Raw genomic sequence first — 22,793 nt, forward strand, 5'->3', positions numbered from 1 at the left:
CACCCCGCCCCCAGAACAGCATCAGCGGAACAAGGAGAAGGACCTGTGTGGACAAGAGGAGTCAGAGGTGCCTCGTGGCTGCTACCAGGATGGGTGACGGCAACAGGAAATGGTTAGAAAATGAGCTGGGCTCCAGTGGAGGGACATCTGTGCAGGGTCTCTTGGCTGAGAGGTGCCCGTGGGGCCTCTGGCAGCTTCTTAAGTCTGTGCAGATCTGGCTCCACCAGACAAGTCAGGCTGGAAGCACTGACAGGGGCTCACCAGCATGTGGGTGGGAGTCGCATGGTAAGAGGTTTACCTGCCTGTCAGTGTTGACTGTTGCATTCATGTGATGCACTGGTGGGCTTTAGTTTAAGACGCAGAAGAAACACTCGCTGAAGTCTGCAGCACCAATTAAGAGGAGACTAATGTGTAACTGCACATAAGGAATTTCATCAGCACTTCGGATAGAAGTCCGTATGTTGTGGACTCGTTTATCAGGGTGTTCGTTGGCTCCTGTGGGTTAGTGAATTACGATGTATTCGTTCATAATTACTAATTATTTTTGAACGCCATAATAAGATTTGGCTTCCAACTTTTGTATTTACCAAGTTTTAAAAGTTGATCTAAGTCTTTTCAAATTATAAAGTCAGTACAGGCTTATTATACAATATCAAGACAACAATCAGACAAGTAGAAGGAAGGAAGTAACCCACCGTCCTACCCACAGGGAAGCAGAGTTTCTATCTATGAGTATGAGTGAGTTTTACAAATGTAGTTCTGATCAGAGTTGTATACAAATTTTTTGTCTGATTTTTCTGCTTGGTAATTTTAGTACATATATTTTGTCATGTTTATACTCATAAAGATGATTTTTAATGACCGGGTTACTCCCATTCCCTGATACTTCCATTCCTTAGTCACCTTTAGTGCTTATTATCTAATGGGGACTTGGCATATAATAGGTGCTCAGTAAGTGCAGAGTGAAATTGAAGAGGCCCCCCCAAGGACTCTGGCTGAAGGGCAGTCTCCCCATGTGGTCTGGAGGCACTTGTGGTGGAGGTAACTGTCTGTGCCAAATACAGTGCTAAATGCTTCACATCCGTATTTTCCTGATACAGTGGTCCTTATGGCAAGTGCCATAAGGATGTGCAGTGGCTTGGGGAACTTGGAAATGGACTGTCCACTTTGACCGATCTGTATTTCACCAGCTTGCCAAGTCACATCCACCCTAGAGTTTCTGAGTTGCCGGGAGGGCGTACTGTCAGGCTTGGTGTCCCAGTGGTAGGTGTCAGAGTGTAGTTAATGGAATGAAAGCATTCATGTCAGAGCTGGGGCCGTCAGTCCACTGGACACTGCCATTGGCAGTGTCCTAAATGATTAGAGGACGAGCCACACGTATGACCACCCTGCCCCTGCAAGGGAGGAAGGCATCAGCACACTGACAAAGCCCAGCTCTGGGAGAACCATTTGCCTTGCCCTGCAGCCGAGGCAGACAAGAATACCATCTGTCACGTGAGCCCTTCTTGGAGAAATTACCCATCTGATTTGGAACCACAACATTAGTGTAATTTAAGATGCAATCATTATGTCAGGTACAAAGAAAAACACTGAAGATTTAGACCCAGACATGGGGAAGGTCTTGTCACGTTGTCCCTCTGTGCCCCCTCCTCCCCCAGCCCATCAGTAAATGCTTCTAGTTCAGCCACAATGAAGCCAGTTTGCCTCGGACTATAAAGATCGCTAGAGAGCCTCTGGGGGTTTTGAAAAGTGAAAGGTTGTGTAATTCTTCCCATGCTTGAGCCTTGAACACATCTTGCTGCAGTGAATTAATGCCTCCAGAGTTGTGAAGCAGGGGCCCTGCTTGGAGGCTCTGCTCTTTGAGAACTAAGTTTATGGTTCATTTGGAAATTAATTCAGGCACAAAGAAAAAGAAGGCAAAGGAAGAATGCGACGGTCATTTGTTTTGTGTCCATGATCTTGTTTCATCTTTGTAAGTTTCCGTTTTGTGGATAAGGCATCAGAGACCCAGGGCAGTTAAGTGACTTGTCCAGGTCACACAGGTAGTATACGGCCGTGTTGGGAGTCAAGCCCTCCTGCCTCTGAGCTGTTTCCACCACGCCCCACACCCTCCATAGCAGGGGCCCTGGCTGCAGAGTTCAAAGACGGAGCGTGCTGGCAGGTTTTTGGAAGGCAGGCAACATGGTACCTCAGGATGGGTGTCACTCGGGCCTGTTTAGTCCAGCAGTGGTGAGGAGGGGTACCATCCCCCTGACCTGGTCTTGAGGGGACCTTGTCATTGGCTTCTCCCTCCCGTGCTTGATGATGTCAGAGGCAGAGTTAATCCAGTCTCGTCCAAACACACCAGTAAACACAGGACTCACTTTGGCCCTTGGGTACAGGGTGGTCCATATCAAGGAGATCTCTTCCCAGACTGCCCCTCTAGCCTTGCCAGGTCCCTAGCCTCAGGGTGACGTCTTGCTCAGAGGTCAGCCATGGCCCCCATCCCTCACCTTTTCTGGACAAATATGTGTAGAGCAGAATCTTCATTTGTGACTTTGCCCAAGGTACCAAGCAGCCGCACACCCTGACCCAGACCACCTGGTGGTCTTAGGGGTGCTGTCCAGCTGAGAGCTACAGATGAGGGGCTGTGGTCAAGTAAGGAGACACTCACTAGGTCCCCACCCTGTGTCAGACGCTGTCCCCTGCAGTCCTCCCACCTCCCCTCTGAGTTTGGTATTGCTGCTTCCTCTGTGTGAACAGGGATGTTTTAGCCTCTTCTCCTGCAAGCCAGCTGGAGTCCCTCTCCTGAAAGGTGGGCTCTGGGATTGGGGCTCAGAAGCCAGTGGAAAGGGCTGCTGGGTACATAGAGAGTTGCTGTCAACTAGGGGTGTTTGGTCATGTGCTGGCTGGTTGGTGAGCTGTTATGTTAAGCAGTGGTTCTCAAAGTATGTTCCCTGGGAACATACTGCATCACCTGGGAACATACTGCATCACCTGGGAACTTGTTAGAAATGCAGGTTTTCAGGCCTTATTCCAGACCTATGGATTCAGAGCCTCTGGGGATGGGGCCCAGCGATGTGTGTTCCATCAAGCCCTCCAGGCCAATTCTGATGTGTGCTCACGCTTGAAAACCACTGTTGTAGATCAGTGCCTTTCAAAGTGACGTGTGCACCGCCCTCCTGGGCATCTGATGGAAGGCAGGTTTGCTCCAGCAGGTCCAGGGTGGGGCCTGAGATTGTGCATGGTGCGCAGGCTCCCGGGTGATGCCCATGCTGGTCTGCAGACCACACTTTGTGCCGCAAGGTATTAGAGGTAATTAGAGTTCATAGCAAACAAGGTGTAGAGGAACGCCTGGAGGCTTGCTTTTCCTTCTGGGGTCTGCCTCCTGTGGAGCAAGGGTGGGAGGAGTGGAGAGAGTAGACTTTCTCATTCGTGTCCTGGAGGAAGGCCCTGCCTTCCGTGGGCCACTTGGCAAGAGCCAGGCCCGAGCCGCGGCTTTGGGCTTTTTGCTGGGATCACCAGCGTGGCTGGTGCTTCTTTCTGCACAGCCGGCTCCCTCCCAGCTTCGGGCTGCAGCCCTCTCACCCCCTCCTCCCTCCCTCCTCACGCCTTCCCTCTCCCTCCTGACAGATCCTCCCCCCCTCCCCTGGATTCTGCCTAAACTGAATTTCTTGACGGGTCCTGATGGGTCCTCTCCAGCACCGCAGGCTGTGGAGTGCTGCTGGGACCCACCTTTTAAGAGAGCCTGGTTACCTGGCTGTTTCTGGGCGGGTCCCCCTTCCCTGCAATTGCCTTTTATTGCAAATTCGGGCACTACAATTTTGTGGGGGAAATGTAATCAGGGTCTTCCTGGGCCGGAGAAATAATCGGGGGAGAGACAGTCACAACTGAGATGATGGTGTGTGGCCCAGTGGGGAGCACATTGGAGTGAGTCGTGGGGATTCTGAATGTGCACGTGGGGACCGAGTGGGAGTTAAATCCTCCTGAAAGGAGGGAGTTGGTCATACCTGAGGGGTATAGTCGGCAAAGCGCCTTTGGACCCCTGGTGCTGCAGGAACAGAAAGCATTCACTGGCTCCTGTTTTCTCCTTTTTTGAAACCTGCAGCTGAGCTTGGGGAGTGCGAGCTTCCAGAACACACACCAGAGCTTGTGTCTGAGTTTCGGTTCATTCCAAGTCAGACAGAAGCGATGGAATTTGATATCTTCCAGAGATGGAAAGAGTGCAGGTACCTCGATGCTACCATCTAGCATTCCAGTATATGCATTTGGTCATTTATAAGCATTTCTGAGACTCTTTTAACTGCTGGTAGAATGGCTCTGTGGATGACTGTAAAATTGCAGCTCCAGCCCTTTACTTCTTTCCTTCCTGTGCTTCAGTCCTGTTTTTCCAAAGGCCCACAGGACATCTCTCTTTCCAGAGATGTACAGTAAAAACCAAACCATACTCCTGTTCCTTTCTCTGAAGTACAGGGCCTGGTCCTGATTTGCTCACCGCATAGCCAGGGACGCCACTGCTATCCCGGCCTTGTAAACAAGGCAAGGGGGTGGTGCCTTGATCCATCCAGTCTGCACACCTGGGGCTCTGTCCACAGCCTGAACTGCTAGGGCACACCCTTTAGAAATGTGCCCGGTGGTCCCTTAAGGGGACATTCATATTCGAGACCATGTGTTGTACAGTGTTATATTTCAGGACACGTGGTCACCACAGCTAAGTCCAACCCTGCCATTCATCTCCTGCCTTGTCCTCTTTTCCCCCGTAGTCACCTTAGTCTAGCAGTTTTATGCCTGGACTACCAGGGCCGCCTCTCCTCCTGCCCAGCCCGTCTTCCCCAAACAGTGCCTGTGCCCAGTCACTCTTGGACTCAGAAACTTAGCCTGATTTCCCATTGTCCCACAGGCATTACAACACTTTTGAAAATAAAAGGTGACATCAGCACATTCTTGTATCCCATTGAAATAGCGGAGAAACGGGTGGCTGTAGACGCTTGCCACACCCATCACATGCCCCAGCCCGCTCTTCTCCCTTCAGGAAGCCGCTGTGAGCAGCCAGCTGTGTATCCTTCCATCCTTTCTCCTTTGCACACAAAGTGTTCATATTACAAGTGCTGCTGTCTCCTCTTTCTGTTCAGTTAACCGTCTGTTCTTGGAGGTCGTGTCATGTTACTGTAAATGGGTATCGCCCCTTCCTTTAATTGCCCCAAGCACCCCTTCATGTGGCGGTGCCCTTCAGACTCGTGTGGGTGTACGCGCTGCAGTTCACATGTGTCTCCGTTGGTTTTTCTAAGGGGAAAGAGCCCTGCCCAGGCGGAACTCTCCTATCTGAATAAAGCGAAGTGGCTGGAAATGTATGGGGTAGACATGCACGTTGTCAGGGTAAGAACCACGCGTTTAAGTAATTGGGTTTCCCTGTGACTGAAAAATTGTAAACAATGTGCAGAGTAACATGGTGAGGAAACTGTTTTGCATTCTGCTCTGTGACGACCTGTTAGAACCCTCTACCGACTGTGCCTTCGTTTATTTGTAGGGAAGAGATGGCTGTGAATATTCTCTTGGACTGACCCCGACAGGCATTTTAATCTTTGAAGGAGCTAACAAAATAGGCTTATTCTTTTGGTAATTTAGTTTTGTCCTATATTAAAAATGTCTTTTCCTGTTTTGTGGTGGAATTATATGTGATGGATGGTTATCGAGCGGTATTTGCAACACCCAGATTCATTTTAAAAACACACACTCTTGCATTTGCGGGTGTCTGACCTGGCAGTGGTGCTTCTGGATAATCACACCTGATGTAAATGAATGATTTCTTGAGCAAATCTAAGCTTAATCGGTAGGAGGGAAATGGCTGTGTGATGTGTCGGTGGTGCTCCTGCAGACTGCTTTCTAAAATACCTTCTCTCTGGCCAGGCCGAAAATTACCAAAATGGATTTTAAAAAGAGCAAATTGACACTGGTAGTGGTGGAGGATGATGATCAGGTAAGCTCTGCCCCCGTTCCTCCTCCGCGCTGTGCGCTGTCCTGCGTCAAGCACCCGGTAACCGGGAACCCCGTGCTTCGCCTCCGAGGGCCGGGAGCAGGAGCACACATTCGTGTTCCGCCTGGACAGCGCCCGCACCTGCAAGCACCTGTGGAAGTGCGCCGTGGAGCATCACGCCTTCTTCCGACTCCGGACGCCGGGAAACAGCAAGTCCAGCAGGTCGGACTTCATCCGGCTGGGCTCTCGCTTCAGATTCAGGTAGGAGCCGTTTTTACAACACGCTCACGTGTCTCAGAGGAGGGCAGCGGTGATGTTTTGGGTGAATGGAGCAGTGGATCTGCGTTCAGGGGCTTGGGATGGACGTCCGTCCCCTTCTTCTTTCTTAACATCTGACCGTTTGTGGCGTCACAGACCCTCTTCTAGCTTCCGTATCCTCGTTGATAAAATGAGGCTAATAATCACAGAATTATTAACAGCTGACATTTCGCTGGAACTGTGCTGTCTGATACAGCAGACATGAGCTCCTTGTGGTTATTTAGATTAAATGCATTTAAAACTGAGGTTCCTTGGTCCCACGATCCACACTTCAGGTGTCACTTCCCATTTTACAAATGAGGAAACTAGAGCCAGGGAGGGTATCTAATCTGTGTAAAGTCAGAGCCAGTCAGTGGTAGAGCTGAGATTCAGCCCCACGTAGTCTGGGTCTTATGTCTGATATTTTAACCACTACTCTATTGCCTGCCACATGCCGACATCAAGATATTTGGTGACAGTTAAGAATGAGAGCAGATGTCACCGTGTGTGTGAATGACACAGGCTGCGCCCAGGAATATTTGATTCTGAAAAGACCCCAAAGAAAGAGAGTTTATTCTGATATATTTTTACTTATGATTCTAAGACCATGTTTCTCAGAGCACACAAGAACTCCCTGGGTGTTTGTTTAAAATGAGGTATAGGACCTCATCTAAGAGCTTTGTAATCAGAACCTGTGGGTACACACATACGCCTTATGAGTAAAGCCTGGCAATGTGCATTTTAAATGCACCCCCAGGGTTGATTTCTGAGGTGTGTCTACAGATCTGAGAATTGCTGTTACAAGATCTAAAACTTCACATGGTTTCATAACCTCTTCCCACACATGGCATATCCTTGAACTCTGTTTAAAATGCCAAACGATTTGTTCATTTCAGATTTTTCTGCTGTGCGTGGAAATGGCTGTGCACTTGTGTTTAAAGAATTACTTTGTTTGAATGTATTTTTAAATGCGGCAGAGGGGAGTGGGGGGACCAAGTCCTTTCTAAGAAAGAATCGACTCACAGGTCCTGTGGAGGATGGAAGATGTCAGAACTGCGAAGCCTGGCAGAGATGTTGCACGGTGTTCTGAAGCCTGCTCTGGTCAACGTGAGCAGGGCGGCACTGTTGAGGTTGCCCAGGCGGGCTTTCCATTCTGGGAGGACGCTCCCGTGGGGCTTGGCTCAGCCCAGGCTCCCTTCTCCTCTTTGAGGAGAAGTGTGAGAAGGAAGGGAGCTGAGAGATGAGGTTGCCCCTTGGCAGCAGTGAGAGCAGGTGGCAAGTGGCTCCTTCTGTGTGAGAAATAATAAACTGGAGGTGGCTGGAGCGAGGCAGGGACAGATCAGACGAGGACAGCATTGCCTCCTGGAAGCTGCAGCTGGGCGTCAGGTTGATTGAGCGCCTTGGTGAAAGCAGCAGTGTTTTCCTTGGCATAGCAAGGAAAGCCAAGGTTTAGTTAAGTGGTTATTGATAACAGCCTTTTAAAAGAGTTAAATGGTCTACCTAATATGTTTTATGGAAGGTTATTTTATATGCGAATCAGTGTTCTCTTAGTCAAATGTTTCAGGTACTCAGACCTGCTTGGTTTGTGCAGTCAAGTGGCTGGTACCTAAATTGCAGGTTTTGTCCTTTCATGGAAATATAATATAGCCTGGATTTGGCAACGGTGCTTTTATTTCCAAACAGAAGGCTAAATTTAGTGTGTGTCTTTACCAAACGAGTTCGAGATAAGTTGAAATTTACATTGGAGCTCTTGGAAAAAAAAAGTGCACTTCCAAATCTGTATGATGTACTGAGATGCTGATATTGGTAGCATGCCGTGAAATGTTTGCTTTCCAGCGGGCGGACGGAATACCAAGCTACACACGGCGCCAGGTTACGAAGGACCAGCACCTTCGAGAGGAAGCCTAGTAAACGCTATCCATCCCGGAGACATTCAACGTTCAAAGGTGGCGTGCTTTTCATACCGTCTTGGAATTTTACATCGCAGTTTAGTTAGTTATGCCCCAAGGAGATCGGTGAAGCAGTTTGTGAAGGACCTTTCTGCTGTTCTCTGTCACTCTGAAGCGTTCAACAAAACCCCAGTGAGATTCTCTTGGTGGGAATCAGGCTACTCTCACCATCTAGCTGTCTTGAGTCTTGCCCATTGGGCGTGTTCATTTCCTTCTCCCCCTTTGCCGTATTTCTTTTCTCATGCCTCTTTGCTTCTGTTGGACCTGGGACCTCAGGGATATCGTAGGTAGACATGTGTCTTGCCTGTGGAAGACGATGCCGTCAGTCCCTTCCTTCCTCCATCTTCCAGTTTCAGTTGGGGACGTCAGTCCCATACTAACCAGAATTCTGACCGTGTAAGAGCAGAACCAGAACTACCAGATACTGGACTCGGGGTCCACAGTCAGTCCAGGCACACCCTGCCCTTGCATTTAGCCAGGCCTCAGGATGCTCACCCCTCCCCACCCCCCTTTCCTGAACTCCCTGAGCTTTGTCTGTCGTTGACTACTGTGGCCTCACACCTATATGAGGCTTGGTACCCAGTATAGGTTCCGTCAGCAAATGAGCAAGCTGGGCTCGTTTCTGTGTAAACCCAGCCTGCAGAGCCCATCTCCTTGCTCTCCTTTGTCCACACTTGACTGATCCTCTATTCAGGACCGAAATGCCTGTCCTTTTATAGCAGGACCCCAGCATTCTCCCCACCCTGCTCTTGTTCCCTCCTCTGTATCATTTAGTCGTAGTGGCCATTCCACATATTTTTCTTGCACAACTCAGAACTTAGTGGGCTTCTGTGGGACCTGGCACCTATGCTTTCCCATTCTAGAATCTTTAGCCTTGTGTTCCCCACTGTTTCCTTCCTTTCTGAACCAACGGTGCAATCGCATGGCAACCGGAAACTCTCTAAAGCCATTCTTGGCTGCTTCCGTGGGGGAAAAATGCCCAGAGCCCAAGGAATGTGGCCTCGCTTTCGAGAAAGACCAGAGTGAGAGGGTGGGTGTGTGCCCAGGGAGGGTGACAGGTCGGTGAAGGGTGATTGATTGCAGGAACTGGCAATGATGAGTGATGGGGCTGGGGAGGGGGAATGAGAACGCTCTCTGTCCCAAGGCCTGCGTTCACCTCCCTCTTGAGCTTTATGCTTGTGCGTATGGGCAGTTGGGTCAGAGTTGCCCAGAAACACCCTGGTGTGAGGAAGAACTTTCTGATGGAGCTGTCCAGAGATAGTGCTGCCTCTTTACAGAGTGAGCGCCTAGTCCCTGGAGGTGTGCTGGCACAAAGGGAAAGGCCCCGCAGTGCGGCTGCTGCAGAGGGGAGGGGGCTTGACGCCAGGAGGTGGTCTTAGAGCTCTTCCAGACTCCAGGTTCTGTGCTTCTTCTCCACTTCCCTTCCTGGGCTTCTTCCTCTTTTCCTCCTTTGTTTTATTGACATTTTCTCTAGCCAGAGTTTGGCATCTTTGTGAAACTTTTAACCATTTTCCATGCTCCATTTTTCAAAAAACGAAATGGAGTCCAGATACGCAAGCTCTACCTCTGTCCATGGTCCCTTCCACAGACTCACCCTGGAGTCCAGAGGGAGGCATCTGCCCTGAGCTCCCCTGCCCATGTTCCTGCTTGTATTTCAGCTGTATCATCCGCTTATGCTGTCTTCGATCTTACGTGCCTCTGTCTCTGTGTCAAGACAGTGAGCTCCTTGAGAGCAGGGACTGTCTCGTCTCTGTCTCCTAGGGCTCCTGGCCCCGGAAACTAGCTCAGTGAGCGTGTTCTGAGTGAATTGGAGGGTGGGGCACAGCAGGAGGTGATTTACTTTTCCTCCAGAAAAGAGAAGTAGCCAAGATGGAGATTCTGCCTCCTGGGGTTGGGACTGCCCTGAGAACGTAGAAATCAGTTCCCTGGTCATCGGTAAGAAGTGGTCAAAATGGTAGAAGGTGGTAAAGCTCTCTAAGATGTCATACTTTTCTGTTTTTCCTTTAAAGCAAGCAACCCAGTGGTAGCAGCTCAGTTCTGGTAAGTACCCCCAGAGTCTGGCTGTGGCTCTGCTCTCAAATTATTGTATTTATTTGCAATGTTAACTTTTTCCTTAATACAGTTAAATCACAGAGTGAAGCACCTAATGGTTCCCCCCACCTCCCCGCCCCCCTTTTGCTCCTGCCCGGCTATACTGCCTGCCTGGCTTTCAATAAGTACACAATAGAATGTTCCAAGACGGTTTGTTTTTTTGGAAAACACAGATGATTCGTTTGCGTGGCTTTGTGCTTTGTGTATTGTAACTGTGGGTGACCCAGGTGATAGGAATGCGTAGGGCACAGTGTGCTAATGGCATGGCAGGCAGTGATGGGAAAGAAAGGCTGTGCTCTTGAGCGAAAGCTTCCCAAGAACAAAAGCTGGATTCGTTCACTGACGTGCAGATTTTATGTCACACAACATGGAAGACCTTTATCAACAACCAGTGATATTTCTGCAGGAAGAGGACTCGTCACAGACCGAAACTCTAGCACAGATGCCAGCAAATTTTTTCTGTAAAGTGCTGGATAGTAAATATTTTAGACCTTGCAGGCTCCGCTGTCTCTCTGAGGACTGCTCCGCCCTGCCCTCAGAGCATGAAAGCGGCATAGACAGTATGTAAATAAACGACCTCAGCTGTGTTCTGATTAAACTTTGTTCATAAAAGTAGGTGGGCCAGGTTTGCCGCCCCCTTCCCCGGCACAGGTGGCCTTGATCTTTCCTGTACATTGGAATCACCTGCTGAGCTTTGAAACCCTCCGCCACGCCACACCCCAGACACCGTCCCACCTGGCGTGTACTTCTCTTTCTGTCCCTGAAACAGTTGTTTTCTTTTGTGAGTTTCGACCTTGGTAGACAGCTGTCATGCTAGAGAAGCACAGACTATAATTGTCTTGGCCCTTGTGTCCAAGCTCCAGACACCGGTCGCCGCGTCTAGGCAGTCTCTGGTCTTCCCAGGCACAGGTCTCAGGCTGCTAGGGAGGGTGGTCTTTGAGGTCAGCACATCTTGGTGCGCCATGCACCCCAGGCAGTTGGTGGAGCCCTGCATGTGGAGGAGCGGGTTTGATGAGGGATCAGGAGGCCTCTCGCCCAGCCGCGGCATTTCTCTAGGCCAGCTCCGGGGCCTGCTTTCTCTCATCTGAAAACAAACAGGTTGGGCTAGGTCAAGTGTTTTTCGAACTTTCTGAGCTTCTGATTTTGGCCCACGTGGAGAAGCCTGCTGCAGAAGCCCCATACAGAGAACAGACCAAGGAGGGGCTGCTCTGGATGACGCCGAGCTGGGAGGGCAGGGTGGGGCTGGCACCTGCTGCTCCGCTTCCCCCCACCCTCACAGGCAGCCCCAAGACACCTCTGGGGACCCCAAGGTTCTGGAGAACGTAGCTGGCCCTTGTATCACAGAGCTGGAAGCTCAGCCAGGCGTCTGACTGCACACGCTGCCCACAGTACCGCTCAGCTGGGTGTCAAGTTGTCTGGCTCTTGTGCCTGGGTTCAGTTCTCAGCGTCGCAGGGAGGGCTCCAGGGGCCTGTTGAACTGCTACGCATCAGGCCTGGACCCCTGAGGATGGGAGGAGGTGGCAGGGATCCTGCATGGGTTAGTTTTAGGCCCACAAGCTTGCCCTGTTTGCAGGATCCCTGTGGCGGGTAGTATGCTGAAAGTAGGCCTATCAGTGTGTCTTGCTTTTAATTCTCAGGGGCCTGTGAATTACAATGTTTCTTTCTTTGCTCTCTAAGGAAGTGATTGTTTTGTTTGTTTTTCCCTAATAAAATTACATTTTCCTCTTAGGGTCTAGTAGAGATTATATATATTGGGAACCAAAACAAACTAAAAAAAAAAACTCCACCAAAAAAAATAAAACAACACCAGTAAATATACCCTTTAGGAACAAATGAGCTAATAACCACTGTTCACAGCTGTTCAATTACTCTTCACAGCCTGTGGGATCCTGGGGTGGGGGGGATTGCTATGGGAGCCAGGGATGAAATTGTACTCTGGGCACAGAGGTGATGCTAGGAAAATAGCACCTTGCGGAACACTTAGCCCTCCTGGTGAAATGCAGCTGGGGTTGAATCTGGCCCAGAGCCTGGCTCCGTGCACTGGCCTTCTCTGAAAACTGAAACACAGGGCTTATTTAGACCCCAAGCAAGACTCATAACCATCATATGTTTTCCTCTCATTGCTGGAGGAGCAGTAAACCTTGATTTTGAACGTGCCACCCTAGCAACCTAGCCCGATGACTGTGCAGACTTGGTCTGTGGTTTTTCTGGCAGATGCCAAGCGTGCGTATTAAATACATTGTGTTTTGCACCATCTCCGCCCATACTTTTGACCAGAGTAGTTCTACTTAAGATTCCATCAAAATAGGATCATGCGTGAGGAGCCCGGAAGCTTTCCTCACATTCTCAGAGAGCCAGCGTGGCTTAGCGGAAAGGATACCAGCCTAGGGATTGCACGAATCTCAGTTCCGGTCACAGCTCAGCCGTGGACGAGCCAGCAGGTGTCCTAACTTCTCTGTTAGGCAACTGTTCCTTTATCTATAAAATGAGGTGGTAACATTTATTGACCTCATAGCCTTGCTGTGTGGATTAAATAATAACAGATGTGTAGTTCCCATTATAGAACCTTATATGGAATGAACATTCCAGAGGTGGCCACATCATGGCAGCATTGTTGAGAGCAGTGGGACCCACAGTGGTGATTGCTCGGAAGTAGCTGGTGGCTCTCCCTTCAGCTGGAGAAAGCCCTGGACGTCACTTGGAGCTGCCTGGTACCGTGGGCCACCCAGCAATGTCAGGGAGCCAAAATTACTTGGTTTGCCCAAACGAAAGGACTCCTTTTTGCCACCAAAGTATAACATCGCAAGTGGGATTCTGGAATATTACCTGCATGTTTCATTTGTGAGCTCTGAAGTGACAAATGAGAGCTGCTTTTTGGTTTCCCCAATTACATGTTCATTTAAGCGGCTAGTAACCAAAAAGAAATAGTATTCGTAAAAGTTGCCTGGGATTAGTTTACAACTGTTAAATAAATCAGTAATAATGCCGCTTTACAACCTGTTTCATTACAATTTTTCTTTTTTTTAGCTCCAAAACAAATCCTGAAGTCCATAATTACCAGGTGAGCTATTGCTTTTAAAGATTTTCACGTCATACTTCTTAAAGTGTCTGAATTTTCCACACTGAGCAGTCATTATGGTTATAATCAGGTTTGGAAGCAATAACAACAGTACAGGTTTTTTGGAGAAAATAGTACAAGGAGAGACTTCTCCCCTGACCCCTTGCTTCCTCTGGGTTATCTGAGCTGCATGTTTTTCTTAACCTTGTCCACTGGCAAGCAGCAGGTGGTCGGACACAGCCTCTTGGGGGCACTCAAGTGAGGCCGCTTTTTGTCTGAGTGTGTTCCAGGCCCAGGGAGCATGAGCCCCTGGAGATGTGCTTGCAGGAAAGGATGTCCTGGTCACATGTTTGGGAAATGTTGCATCCTTCATTCCTTTCTTCGATCTTATGGTGCCCATTGGGGCATCACAAGTACCGAGAAATCCTTCAAGGAAGACACATGTTTTATTTTTTTTATTTTTTATATAAATTTATTTGTATTTAGTGGCTGCATTGGGTCTTCGTTGCTGTGCGTGGGCTTTCTCTAGTTGCGGTGAGTGGGGGCTATTCTTCATTGCGGTTCGCAGGCTTATTGCGGTGGCTTCTCTTGTTGCGAAGCAGGGGCTCTAGGTGCACGGGCTTCAGTAGTTGTGGCACGTGGGCTCAGTAGTTGTGGCTCACGGGCTCTAGAGCACAGGCTCAGCAGCTGTGGTGCACGGGCTCCATCACTCCTCTGCATGTGGGATCCTCCCGGACCAGGGACCGAGCTTGTGTCCCCTGCATTGGCAGGTGGATTCCCAACCACTGCGCCACCAGGGAAGTCTCATGTTTTATTTTTTTTAAATCCAGTGTTTCCCCAGATCATCTGACTGTTGGACAACCTCCCCTCCGTAAAAAAAGCTGGCTCCCCCACCACTTGGTGGTGGTGGTGTGTTCATGACCATCAGCGAAGTCGTGGTTTCTAGAACCTGCTTTGTAAAGCACTGTGCTAGGTTGGTTGCCTGCAGAAGGAGCAGAGATGGGTTTCCATGGCTGATGTTCTGCTCTTTCACAGGATGACCAGTCAGGGCCTGAACCCCTGCCTGCCCACCAGCCACTGCCCGTGGGCAGCTCTCGCTGGCCATTCTCAGCCTTCTGCAACCTGGGTCTGACTTAACTTTTCTGCGTTGTTTGTTCCCGCTCCTCAGCACACGTCATGTGTACAGTTCTTAGAGAATCACACCATTGTTGCCCCATAATTTTTTCGCACTGTTCCTTTGCCCGTGCTCGTCTGCCGGGAAGCCGGCACCCCACCAGAGCCTTGTCTGAGCCCTTTGATTGGAAGTCACCAGCACCAGTGGCCCTGCTGCACATTAAAACCATCTGGCAAGCTTTAGAAAAAATAACCTGTGCTTGGGCCTCACCCCAGATTGGTTGAATCAGAAACTTCAGGGTGGGTGGGATCTGGGTATCGGCGCGCTTCAGTGCCTCTAAGGTGGTTCTGATGAGCGGCCAGGAGGGGGCCCGAGCTGATGGTGTGTCTCTGGCTTCCTGGGTTGTCACGTGCTGAGAGGCAGCATCCGTGTCTGATGACCCCCTAATGTGGGGCCAGCATTCTTGTCCTGGGCGGGTGTGAGTGTCCAAGGGACACTCCGCTCCCGGGTTCCTGTGCCCTATCAGCAGTTTGTTTTAAATGTCACAAGTAATAAAACTCCTCCACAATGAGTTCACTTTGGAGCCTTATTCTAATTCATCTCTTTCTGGATCTTTCATTGATGTAGATATTAATTCCTTAGATGGGGGTGGGATCCGTGTGTACATCATCTTTATGAGGCTTCCAAATTATGTTTCAGAAGAATTTTGTGATGTCGTCTTCTGTACATGAAATCTTATTCCCAATGTGCAGGACCTGGACGTGACTTCCAAGTTGTAGGAAATAAGTGTAAAAAGTGCTTTGCACCCGGTAGGGGAAAGGCCAGGTATCCTGATTTCCTTGTCTTCTTTGGCTTCTTGGATCTTCTTAGTCACAGGATTTATTTATTTATTTTGTCTTTTGTTTTTTGTTTTTGAGGGACTTTCAGGTGTGAGTGGCTAGAATGTTGTTGATGGGTGATTAGTGCTTGAAGGGGAGAAAAAAAGAATAAACAAACACATGAAAAGATGCTCAACATCACTAATCATTAGAAACATGTAAGCCAAAGCCGCAATGAGGTATCACCTCACACCGGTCAGAATGGCCATCATCAAAAAATCTAGAAACAAGAAATGCTGGAGAGGGTGTGGAGAAAAGGGAACTCTCCTGCACTGTTGGTGGGAATGTAAGTTGATACAGCCACTATGGAAGACAGTTTGGAGGTTCCTTAAAAAACTGAAAATAGAATTACCATATGATCCAATAATCCCACTAACTGGGCATATACCCAGAGAAAACCATAATCCAAAAAGAAACATGTACCATAATGTTCATTGCAGCACTATTTACAATAGCCAGGACATGGAAGCAGCCTAAATGCCCATCAACAGATGAATGGATAAAGAAGACGTGGCATATATATACAATGGAATATTACTCAACCATAAAAAGGAATGAAATGGAATTATATGTAATGAGGTGGATAGACCTAGAGACTGTCATACAGAGAGAAGTAAGCCAGAAAGAGAAAAACAAATATTATATGCTAACTCATATATACGGAATCTAAAAAAAAAACAAAACAAAACACAATGGTATTGATGAACCCAGTGACAGGGCAAGAATAAGGATGCAGATGCAGAGAATGGACTGGAGGACACGGGGTTGCAGGGCAGGGGGCGAAGAGGAAGCTGGGACAAAGTGAGAGAGAAGCATAGACATAGATACACCACCAACTGTAAAATAGATAGCTAGTGGGAAGTTGCTGTGTAACAAAGGGAGATCAACTCGAGGATGGGTGATGCCTCACAGGAGGGAGGGGATATGGGGATATATGTATAAATACAGCCGATTGACTTTGGTGTACCTCAAAAGCTGGTACAAGAGTGTAAAGCAATTATATTCCAATAAAGAGCTTAGAAAAAATAGGGGTATCACTACAGACCCCATAGACATTAAAATATAATAAGGGGATATAATGAACAACATTATACCAGTAACTTAGAAAATGTAAATAAAATACATTCCTTGAAAAACACAACATACTAAAACTTAACCAAAAAAAGGAATAAACAAAGCAAAGCATCCCCAGCTCAGCGCTGCCCCAGCTCAGCGCTGCCCCCGCCCCAGCAGCCTTGCAGGTGTGCTCTTTCTCTGCGTTCTCTGCTCAGAGTGAACGTCGAGGCAATTGTTCATGGAAAGCAAATCCACAAAACCTGTTACCTGGATGTTGTTCTTCTCTTAACGTCTTTGGCCACCGCTGGCCCTCTGCTCCTTGCCAGCCTTAGAGGTGCTGTGGTGGGAGTAAATTGACCGGGAAGAGAACATCCTGAGAAGTGGCCTGCTAAGCATCTGAGTGCTGAGAAAGGTTTCCAGGAAGATGGTATTGCAGCATTGGGGTTACTCTGGACTCAGCAAGCTTAGCCAAACACAAAGGATAGATTGCTGTGTTCTCGATGAGAGCACTGTTGGCATTTGGGGAGGGGCAGTTCTTCATTGCATGGGACTGTCCCTAAAGTTACAGGAGATTTAGCTTCCCTCTTCTCTGCCCGGGAGTTACAGGTAAGCCTCCAGTCGTTGTGACAAGCCAAACTACGCGTATACCTACTTCCAGTTGTCCCCAAGGGGACATAACTGCCCAGGCTGAGAACCATAGGGGTTAACATTTAAAAAAATACTCCTTGACAGCTTTGGAGGGTGTATCAATTACCAAAGGAGACCAAGGAAGGTTCTGGAATATCCTTCTTCCAGGTCTTTATGGATAAGGTGTACACCTCTCTCCAGTGCATCTGATTTGGTTCTGTTTGAAGACAAGGTATATAGAATAGAAGGTCCATTTCTATTCTAGGTTACTCTCTTTTGTTGAAGACCTAGTTAGTGGAGCCTCATTTGGGGCCTGGCTGTGTGACCAAAACGCCTGAAACAGTTCAGCTTTGGGCAAATCATCTACCACCTCTGGGTTTCTGTATCCCCTAAGAGAGAGAAAAGTGAAAAGACTGTTTCCAGGAGATTCTAAAGCCCTGGTCAGCTTTCAGATTCTGCTACTGAAATGTTTTCTCCAGGTTCCTCCCTCCTGTAGGGTGTCCTTCGGGGGCTGCGGACTAGCTGACAGGCATCCTTGAAGGAGAGGGGCCACTGGAATACAGAATAGGCAAGGAGGGCATCTCAGGTCCACAGAAACGGAATCAACAGAATGGCTGAGAATTTTCCATAATAGAGAATGGATTTCTGCTTATTAACCAAAACAGCAGGAAGGGAGAAGAAGGGGAAGAAATAATTAAAAGAATAATAGTGGCAAGCCTGTAGTGACTTAAATGTCAAGAGAGCCTAATTTGCCCTGTAGAATGTTTAGCCTTGAGAAGCCCCAGGGCTTCCGGCAGAGTCTAGGACTGCTGCCCTCTGCAGGCCAGAAGTGGACTGGCAGGCAGCCTGCCACCCACCCAGGCCTGCCTTGTCTTCACCCCTGGCTGTTTTGTGAGTCACCAGTCTGGATCCATTTTCTCATGTTAAAATGGGCAAACTACTTTCCTTCTGTTTTATCAGGATAATAGTGCTCCGGATGGTTTGGGGTTTTGTTTGTTTGCTTCCGGGGGGTATTTTGTTTTGGGTCACATCTTAGAAAAGTATTTAAACAAGAGAGAAAGAGTTTGCCCACAATCCTCCCGCCTTGCATCCCTGTCCGGTCCTTGTCTGTTTGCAGATGTAACTGTTTACGCACAGTTGTCGTCATTTTCGGCAACGACAGAAATTGTTTCTAAAGAATAAATTACCCCCCTTCTCCTCGTCTCTCTGGCCCCTTCCAGGGGTTCCCTTGGGAGAGATGAATTTTGCCTGGCCTGGGTGCTCTAGGGGACCTTTCAAGGCAGATGCTTTCCCCTTTCTTCCTGGAGGGCAGCCCCCCAGCCTTTGTCAGGGGGGAAACGTGATATCCTGGGAAACGTGCGCTCCCACAGCCAGGATTCAGTGAGAGCCTCTACATTCACAGCCAGCAAAGACCACTGAAAGCAAAAGGGCATTGAATAATCAAGTTTGGTGTTTTATTTCCAGCCTCAGTATCATCCCAACCTCCACCCCAGCCAGCCCCGGTGGCACCCTCACTCTCCAAACATAAGGTAAGTGCCTGAGTTGACAGAGCTGTCCTCTCCCAAGCTCTTTTTTTCTACTTAGTTATGAATTGAAATTCTGCATCAGAAACAACTGTTAAAGAATTGTCTTGTCCTGGAAGAGATGAATAATTTGCAAAGCAATAGAAGCCAGCAATGGGTCTGGATTTACTAAAGTGATGCTTGACGAAAAAAAAATGAACCCAGTGGGGGTTTTTTGTTTTGTTTTGTTTTAATCATTCTAACCTCAGATATTTAGGGTTTGGTTTTATGCTTGAAATGTTACTTAAAATTTCTAAGTAACATTTTCCTGTCCTGAGAATTCATTTACTAAAAATATGACTAAATCTCAGGGACTTTTGTTGTGGGATTTTTTTTAATGATTTTTTTTTTTCCAGGGATGGGGTGGAGGGTTGCTTTTCATGGTGATGGATCTTTTTCTAAACCTAGGGGTCAGTAAACTTTTTCTGTAAAGGGCCAGATAGTCAATATCTTCAGCTTTGTGGTCTCTGTCACAACTACTCAACTCTGCCATTGTAGCCTGAAAGCAGCACAGACGATATAGACGTGAATGGGCCTGACTGTGTTCCATAAAGCTTACTTATGAAAACAGACAGTGTGGGATTTAGGCCGGGGGCCATGTATACCCACCTCTACCCTAACGTACCACAGTCCATCCTAAGTAAACTGCCACCTGCCTCGTCGCATTTATGGTTAAGCTTGGGATTTTTTTTTTAATGCCAGCTTTGTAAAGGCAAATGTTCCTTTTAAGATTTGAATTTCAGATCAGTCTTAATCGGTGTTTTTGTGTGAAGCTTTTTCAGAAACGAAGTTGGTGAATTCAGTTTGTATAAAGTTATTTCTTAGTAAGATTGCTAGCCTCGCGCCTTGAGAAAGTACGGTGAATGGAGTGATGGGAATACATCCATTTAGAACAAGGCAGATGTGAGCGCTTAGTTCTTTATACTTCTTACCAAGTTTGTTGGGGATCCCGTAGGACAGCAGTGTGGTTTTATCATAAGAACTTGATACTCATGTAACATTTAAGAAGAAGTTAGACTAGTAAAGTAATACTTCTGAATGTTTCTGTATTGCGAAGGCTGTTTCTTTTCTAGACATGAGACACAGAGAGATTTATATAGATGCTTTTTAACTTAACCTCGTGTTTACAAAATTTAACTTGTTTTTGCCTTTTTTACCATATTGGTTTCCTTGTGAGGCAGGCCTAGCCGGCATTGCTAGGAAGGCTTGACCAGTGCTGCTCATAGGTGGCCCTGCTGCCTGGCAGCAGCAGTGTCACCTGCGAACTTGTTTATGCGGAATCCCAGCCCCACCCCAGACCTACTGCATCAGAATCTCTGGGGGTGGGACCCAGCATAATTGTGTTTTATCAGACTCTCCAGGAAAAGAGAATTATTTGGTCCAACACTTCTGGAAAATGCTGCATGAGGTGTTCACAGTGTATGTTCACATGGCAGCGGCTCTTGAGAATTCCTGTAGAAAGGGAACCTTTTTCACGGCCCCCTAGCTTTCCCCAGACTGACTTGATCATCAGACACCCTTTGAGGGACGATGGCACAACCACAGGCAGGGCTGTTCTCGACTTGGAAGTTGCTAGAGGACCCACATCTGACTTTACTTGAAAGTAGAAAATCCATTCAATTCCATCTGAAAGCCATCCCCATGTACGTGGTTCGTGGTTTTCCCTGCCATTTCCTCTGTGCTTATGTTGTTTCACTCACCTCTCTGAATTGTCTTCCATACCCCTACTAACCACTCACTCTGCAAACAAAACAGGCCATCCTTTCAGGATGACAGGCCACATTGGAAAGCGTCGGCCAGTGGAGGTGACAGCCATTTCGATTATGTCCACGACCAGAACCAGAAGAACTTAGGAGGAATGCAAAGTATGATGTATCGAGATAAACTCATGACTGCACTTTGAGAGACTGAAGCATCTTACTTCCATTCACCATCGTAGTTTCATTACATTCCATGGAAAGTGTCTTGGCATCACATGGACATGTTTGTAGAAGTGTCTTCTAGGAATAGTTCTGAAAGGTGTTTTCAGTGTCCGTGTAAATATTTGAAAATAACTGCAATAGGTAGTCATAACTTACTATTGACTGCATTCTCAATAAAATGAAGGTAGTTAAAGGCTCAGGAATTGTTTTGATATTCTGATTTTAAAACTGGAGTATAAGTCTGTGTTTATCGTATTGCTGTGTACCTGATGTTATTTAATGAATGGGACCAAATAAAATCGGAAAAGCTAGGACAGATCTCTCTGTAGAGAGTACCACATAGTACAGTGGTGGGGATTGAGGTCACTGGGGTCCAGCCTCTGCCATTGTGTGATCGCGGACAAGCCAGTTCCCCTTTGTTGGCCTCATTTTCCCTGTCTGAAAAAACGGGTTGGACTAAATGATCACAAAGTCCTCTCTAGCTCTAAAATTCTGTGACTTATCAACATTTAATATTTTTAGACTGAGGGCATAACATTCAGACCTTCTCTAACAGAGGGTTACCTCTTTCAGAAACTAAGAAGTATATAGCATGTTACATGTTATATAAATACAGGGAGATATTGAATTTCCTATCTTAAAGCAGTTTAGCCACTTTGAATTTTAGCAGTTTTATTAATCATAAATCGCATAGCATTTGTGTGTATAGAAGTTGCTGCTCAAGTACAAGAATCATCTTTTAATGTCTTGATGATTGGCGCTGCTGACTTGCGTGATTTCAGAAGACATAGTTATGAATATACACTGTCAGAATACAGAGAGTTCGGGGGCTGGTTTTTATCCTAGACTACATTCTTTTAAGAAGCAGCATGCAATCTGAGGCGCATTTATGGCTCAAATTAAAGCATATAAAATTATGATGCAGTTGTGCCAAAGCACCCTGTGCAAGAGGACAGGAGGGTATCGCACAGTCTTTTTGTGGAACCAGAAATCAGTATGTTGTCTTTTAGGGTAGAACTTGTACCAAAATATTTATTTCCCCCCATTTCAAGCCCCCAAGTAAGACCTTGTTTTTCCTCTTGATAGGTAGGCCTGAGATACTTGCCTTAGTATTTTTGTGAAATCAGTTCTTTTGCCATTTGTATATATATAATTGTAATTTGGCCCCTATAAGCCTTTTTAAAAAATGTGTTGCCCTCCCATGAGATAGTTTATTGCTGAAATCTGATTTTTTTTTTTTTTTTTTTGGTTACCACAAAAATCTATCCAGAAGGAGGGAATCAGCTGCACACCCTGCACAGTGGAGTTGATCCCTATAAAGTCTCCCTGAGATACTTGTTTACAGATGTATTTCCTTTTAGCAGGTGTTTTGATCCTCAGTGTATGTGCTGCGTGCAAATAATTGTGTTCTGAACTTTTGATTTTACTGATACATTTTTACAAATGTGTTTCCGAGGAATAAAGATTATTCTCGCGTTTTTTGACTCCATCTTCATTTTACGCTGCACAAAGTTTTCATTAGGTGGCATGGAACAAACTCATCCTAGAATGAGCTTGCCCTTAGGAAGAGTGGCCCTTCTTGTAGGCACGTTAGCTGAGGTGTTCCTTCATCCAGGGAGCTCTGGTGAAGGTTCTAGTGCCTGGTCACAGGTGGTAGTGGGGTCTGCGCTGTAGCAGTCCTGTGGTGAGGGTGGGTGTTTGCCTTGGTGACTGCTGCTGTCCCTGGCAGAGAGACCTCCAAACCTGTGTCTGTGGCCTCCTGGGACATTGTGTACGCTGATCTAATAATCTCTAATAAATACCTTTCTATCTAACCCGAGTGGACTCAGTTGTCTGCAACCAAGAGGTCTAATCAGTGTGCATATACGTGACCCACTGACTGTTAAAGGAAGTGTACCTGTTTCATCCCTTAACGTCGCAGACCTTCCTCTGCTGCCTTTGACAGTGGTGATGACTCCCCCACAGCGTCTTGAAACTAATCCCTGGATTTCTGTCCTCTCTGATTCTCTCGCCCTTGGACTTTATCGTCTGTCTTTGTAACAGCCTCTTCTTCTGTCTTCCTGTGAAATATTGGTGTTTTCCAGGGGTTCTTCCTCTGCCCGCTGCTTCTCTCACTTCTCACAGTCTACCTGCTCTTCTCATTTTGTCGAGATTTCATACGTGCTGTTGACTCTGAAGCCATTATCTCTAATGCAGACTACTCCTGTGAGTCTTTATACTGACATTTCAGCTTGTATACCCTTGGACACCTTGAACGTCACACGTCAAAAACTAAATTCATCCTCT

The 22,793-nt window shown here is 47.4% G+C and overlaps 1 protein-coding gene across 5 annotated transcripts in view; it reads left to right on the plus strand.

Annotated features, from left to right (window-relative positions):
- EPB41L4B (erythrocyte membrane protein band 4.1 like 4B) overlaps window positions 1-22,793 on the plus strand; it is a 131,784-nt gene that overhangs the window by 53,871 nt on the left and 55,120 nt on the right. For 4 of the 5 annotated variants that reach the window (XM_057720890.1, XM_057720892.1, XM_057720894.1 and 1 more), the window contains exons 7-15: window positions 4,088-4,208; window positions 5,268-5,355; window positions 5,507-5,595; window positions 5,887-5,956; window positions 6,045-6,214; window positions 8,087-8,196; window positions 10,209-10,239; window positions 13,318-13,351; window positions 18,488-18,552. In XM_057720890.1, the coding sequence (XP_057576873.1) occupies window positions 4,088-4,208; window positions 5,268-5,355; window positions 5,507-5,595; window positions 5,887-5,956; window positions 6,045-6,214; window positions 8,087-8,196; window positions 10,209-10,239; window positions 13,318-13,351; window positions 18,488-18,552 (778 nt within the window). Of the gene's footprint in view, window positions 1-4,087; window positions 4,209-5,267; window positions 5,356-5,506; window positions 5,596-5,886; window positions 5,957-6,044; window positions 6,215-8,086; window positions 8,197-10,208; window positions 10,240-13,317; window positions 13,352-18,487; window positions 18,553-20,340; window positions 22,280-22,793 lie in introns of those variants that run through there. The other variant, XM_057720893.1, reaches the window with a different exon arrangement.

Source organism: Hippopotamus amphibius, chromosome 2 (genome assembly GCF_030028045.1).
Source record: "Hippopotamus amphibius kiboko isolate mHipAmp2 chromosome 2, mHipAmp2.hap2, whole genome shotgun sequence".
NCBI classification, from domain to species: Eukaryota; Metazoa; Chordata; class Mammalia; order Artiodactyla; family Hippopotamidae; genus Hippopotamus; species Hippopotamus amphibius.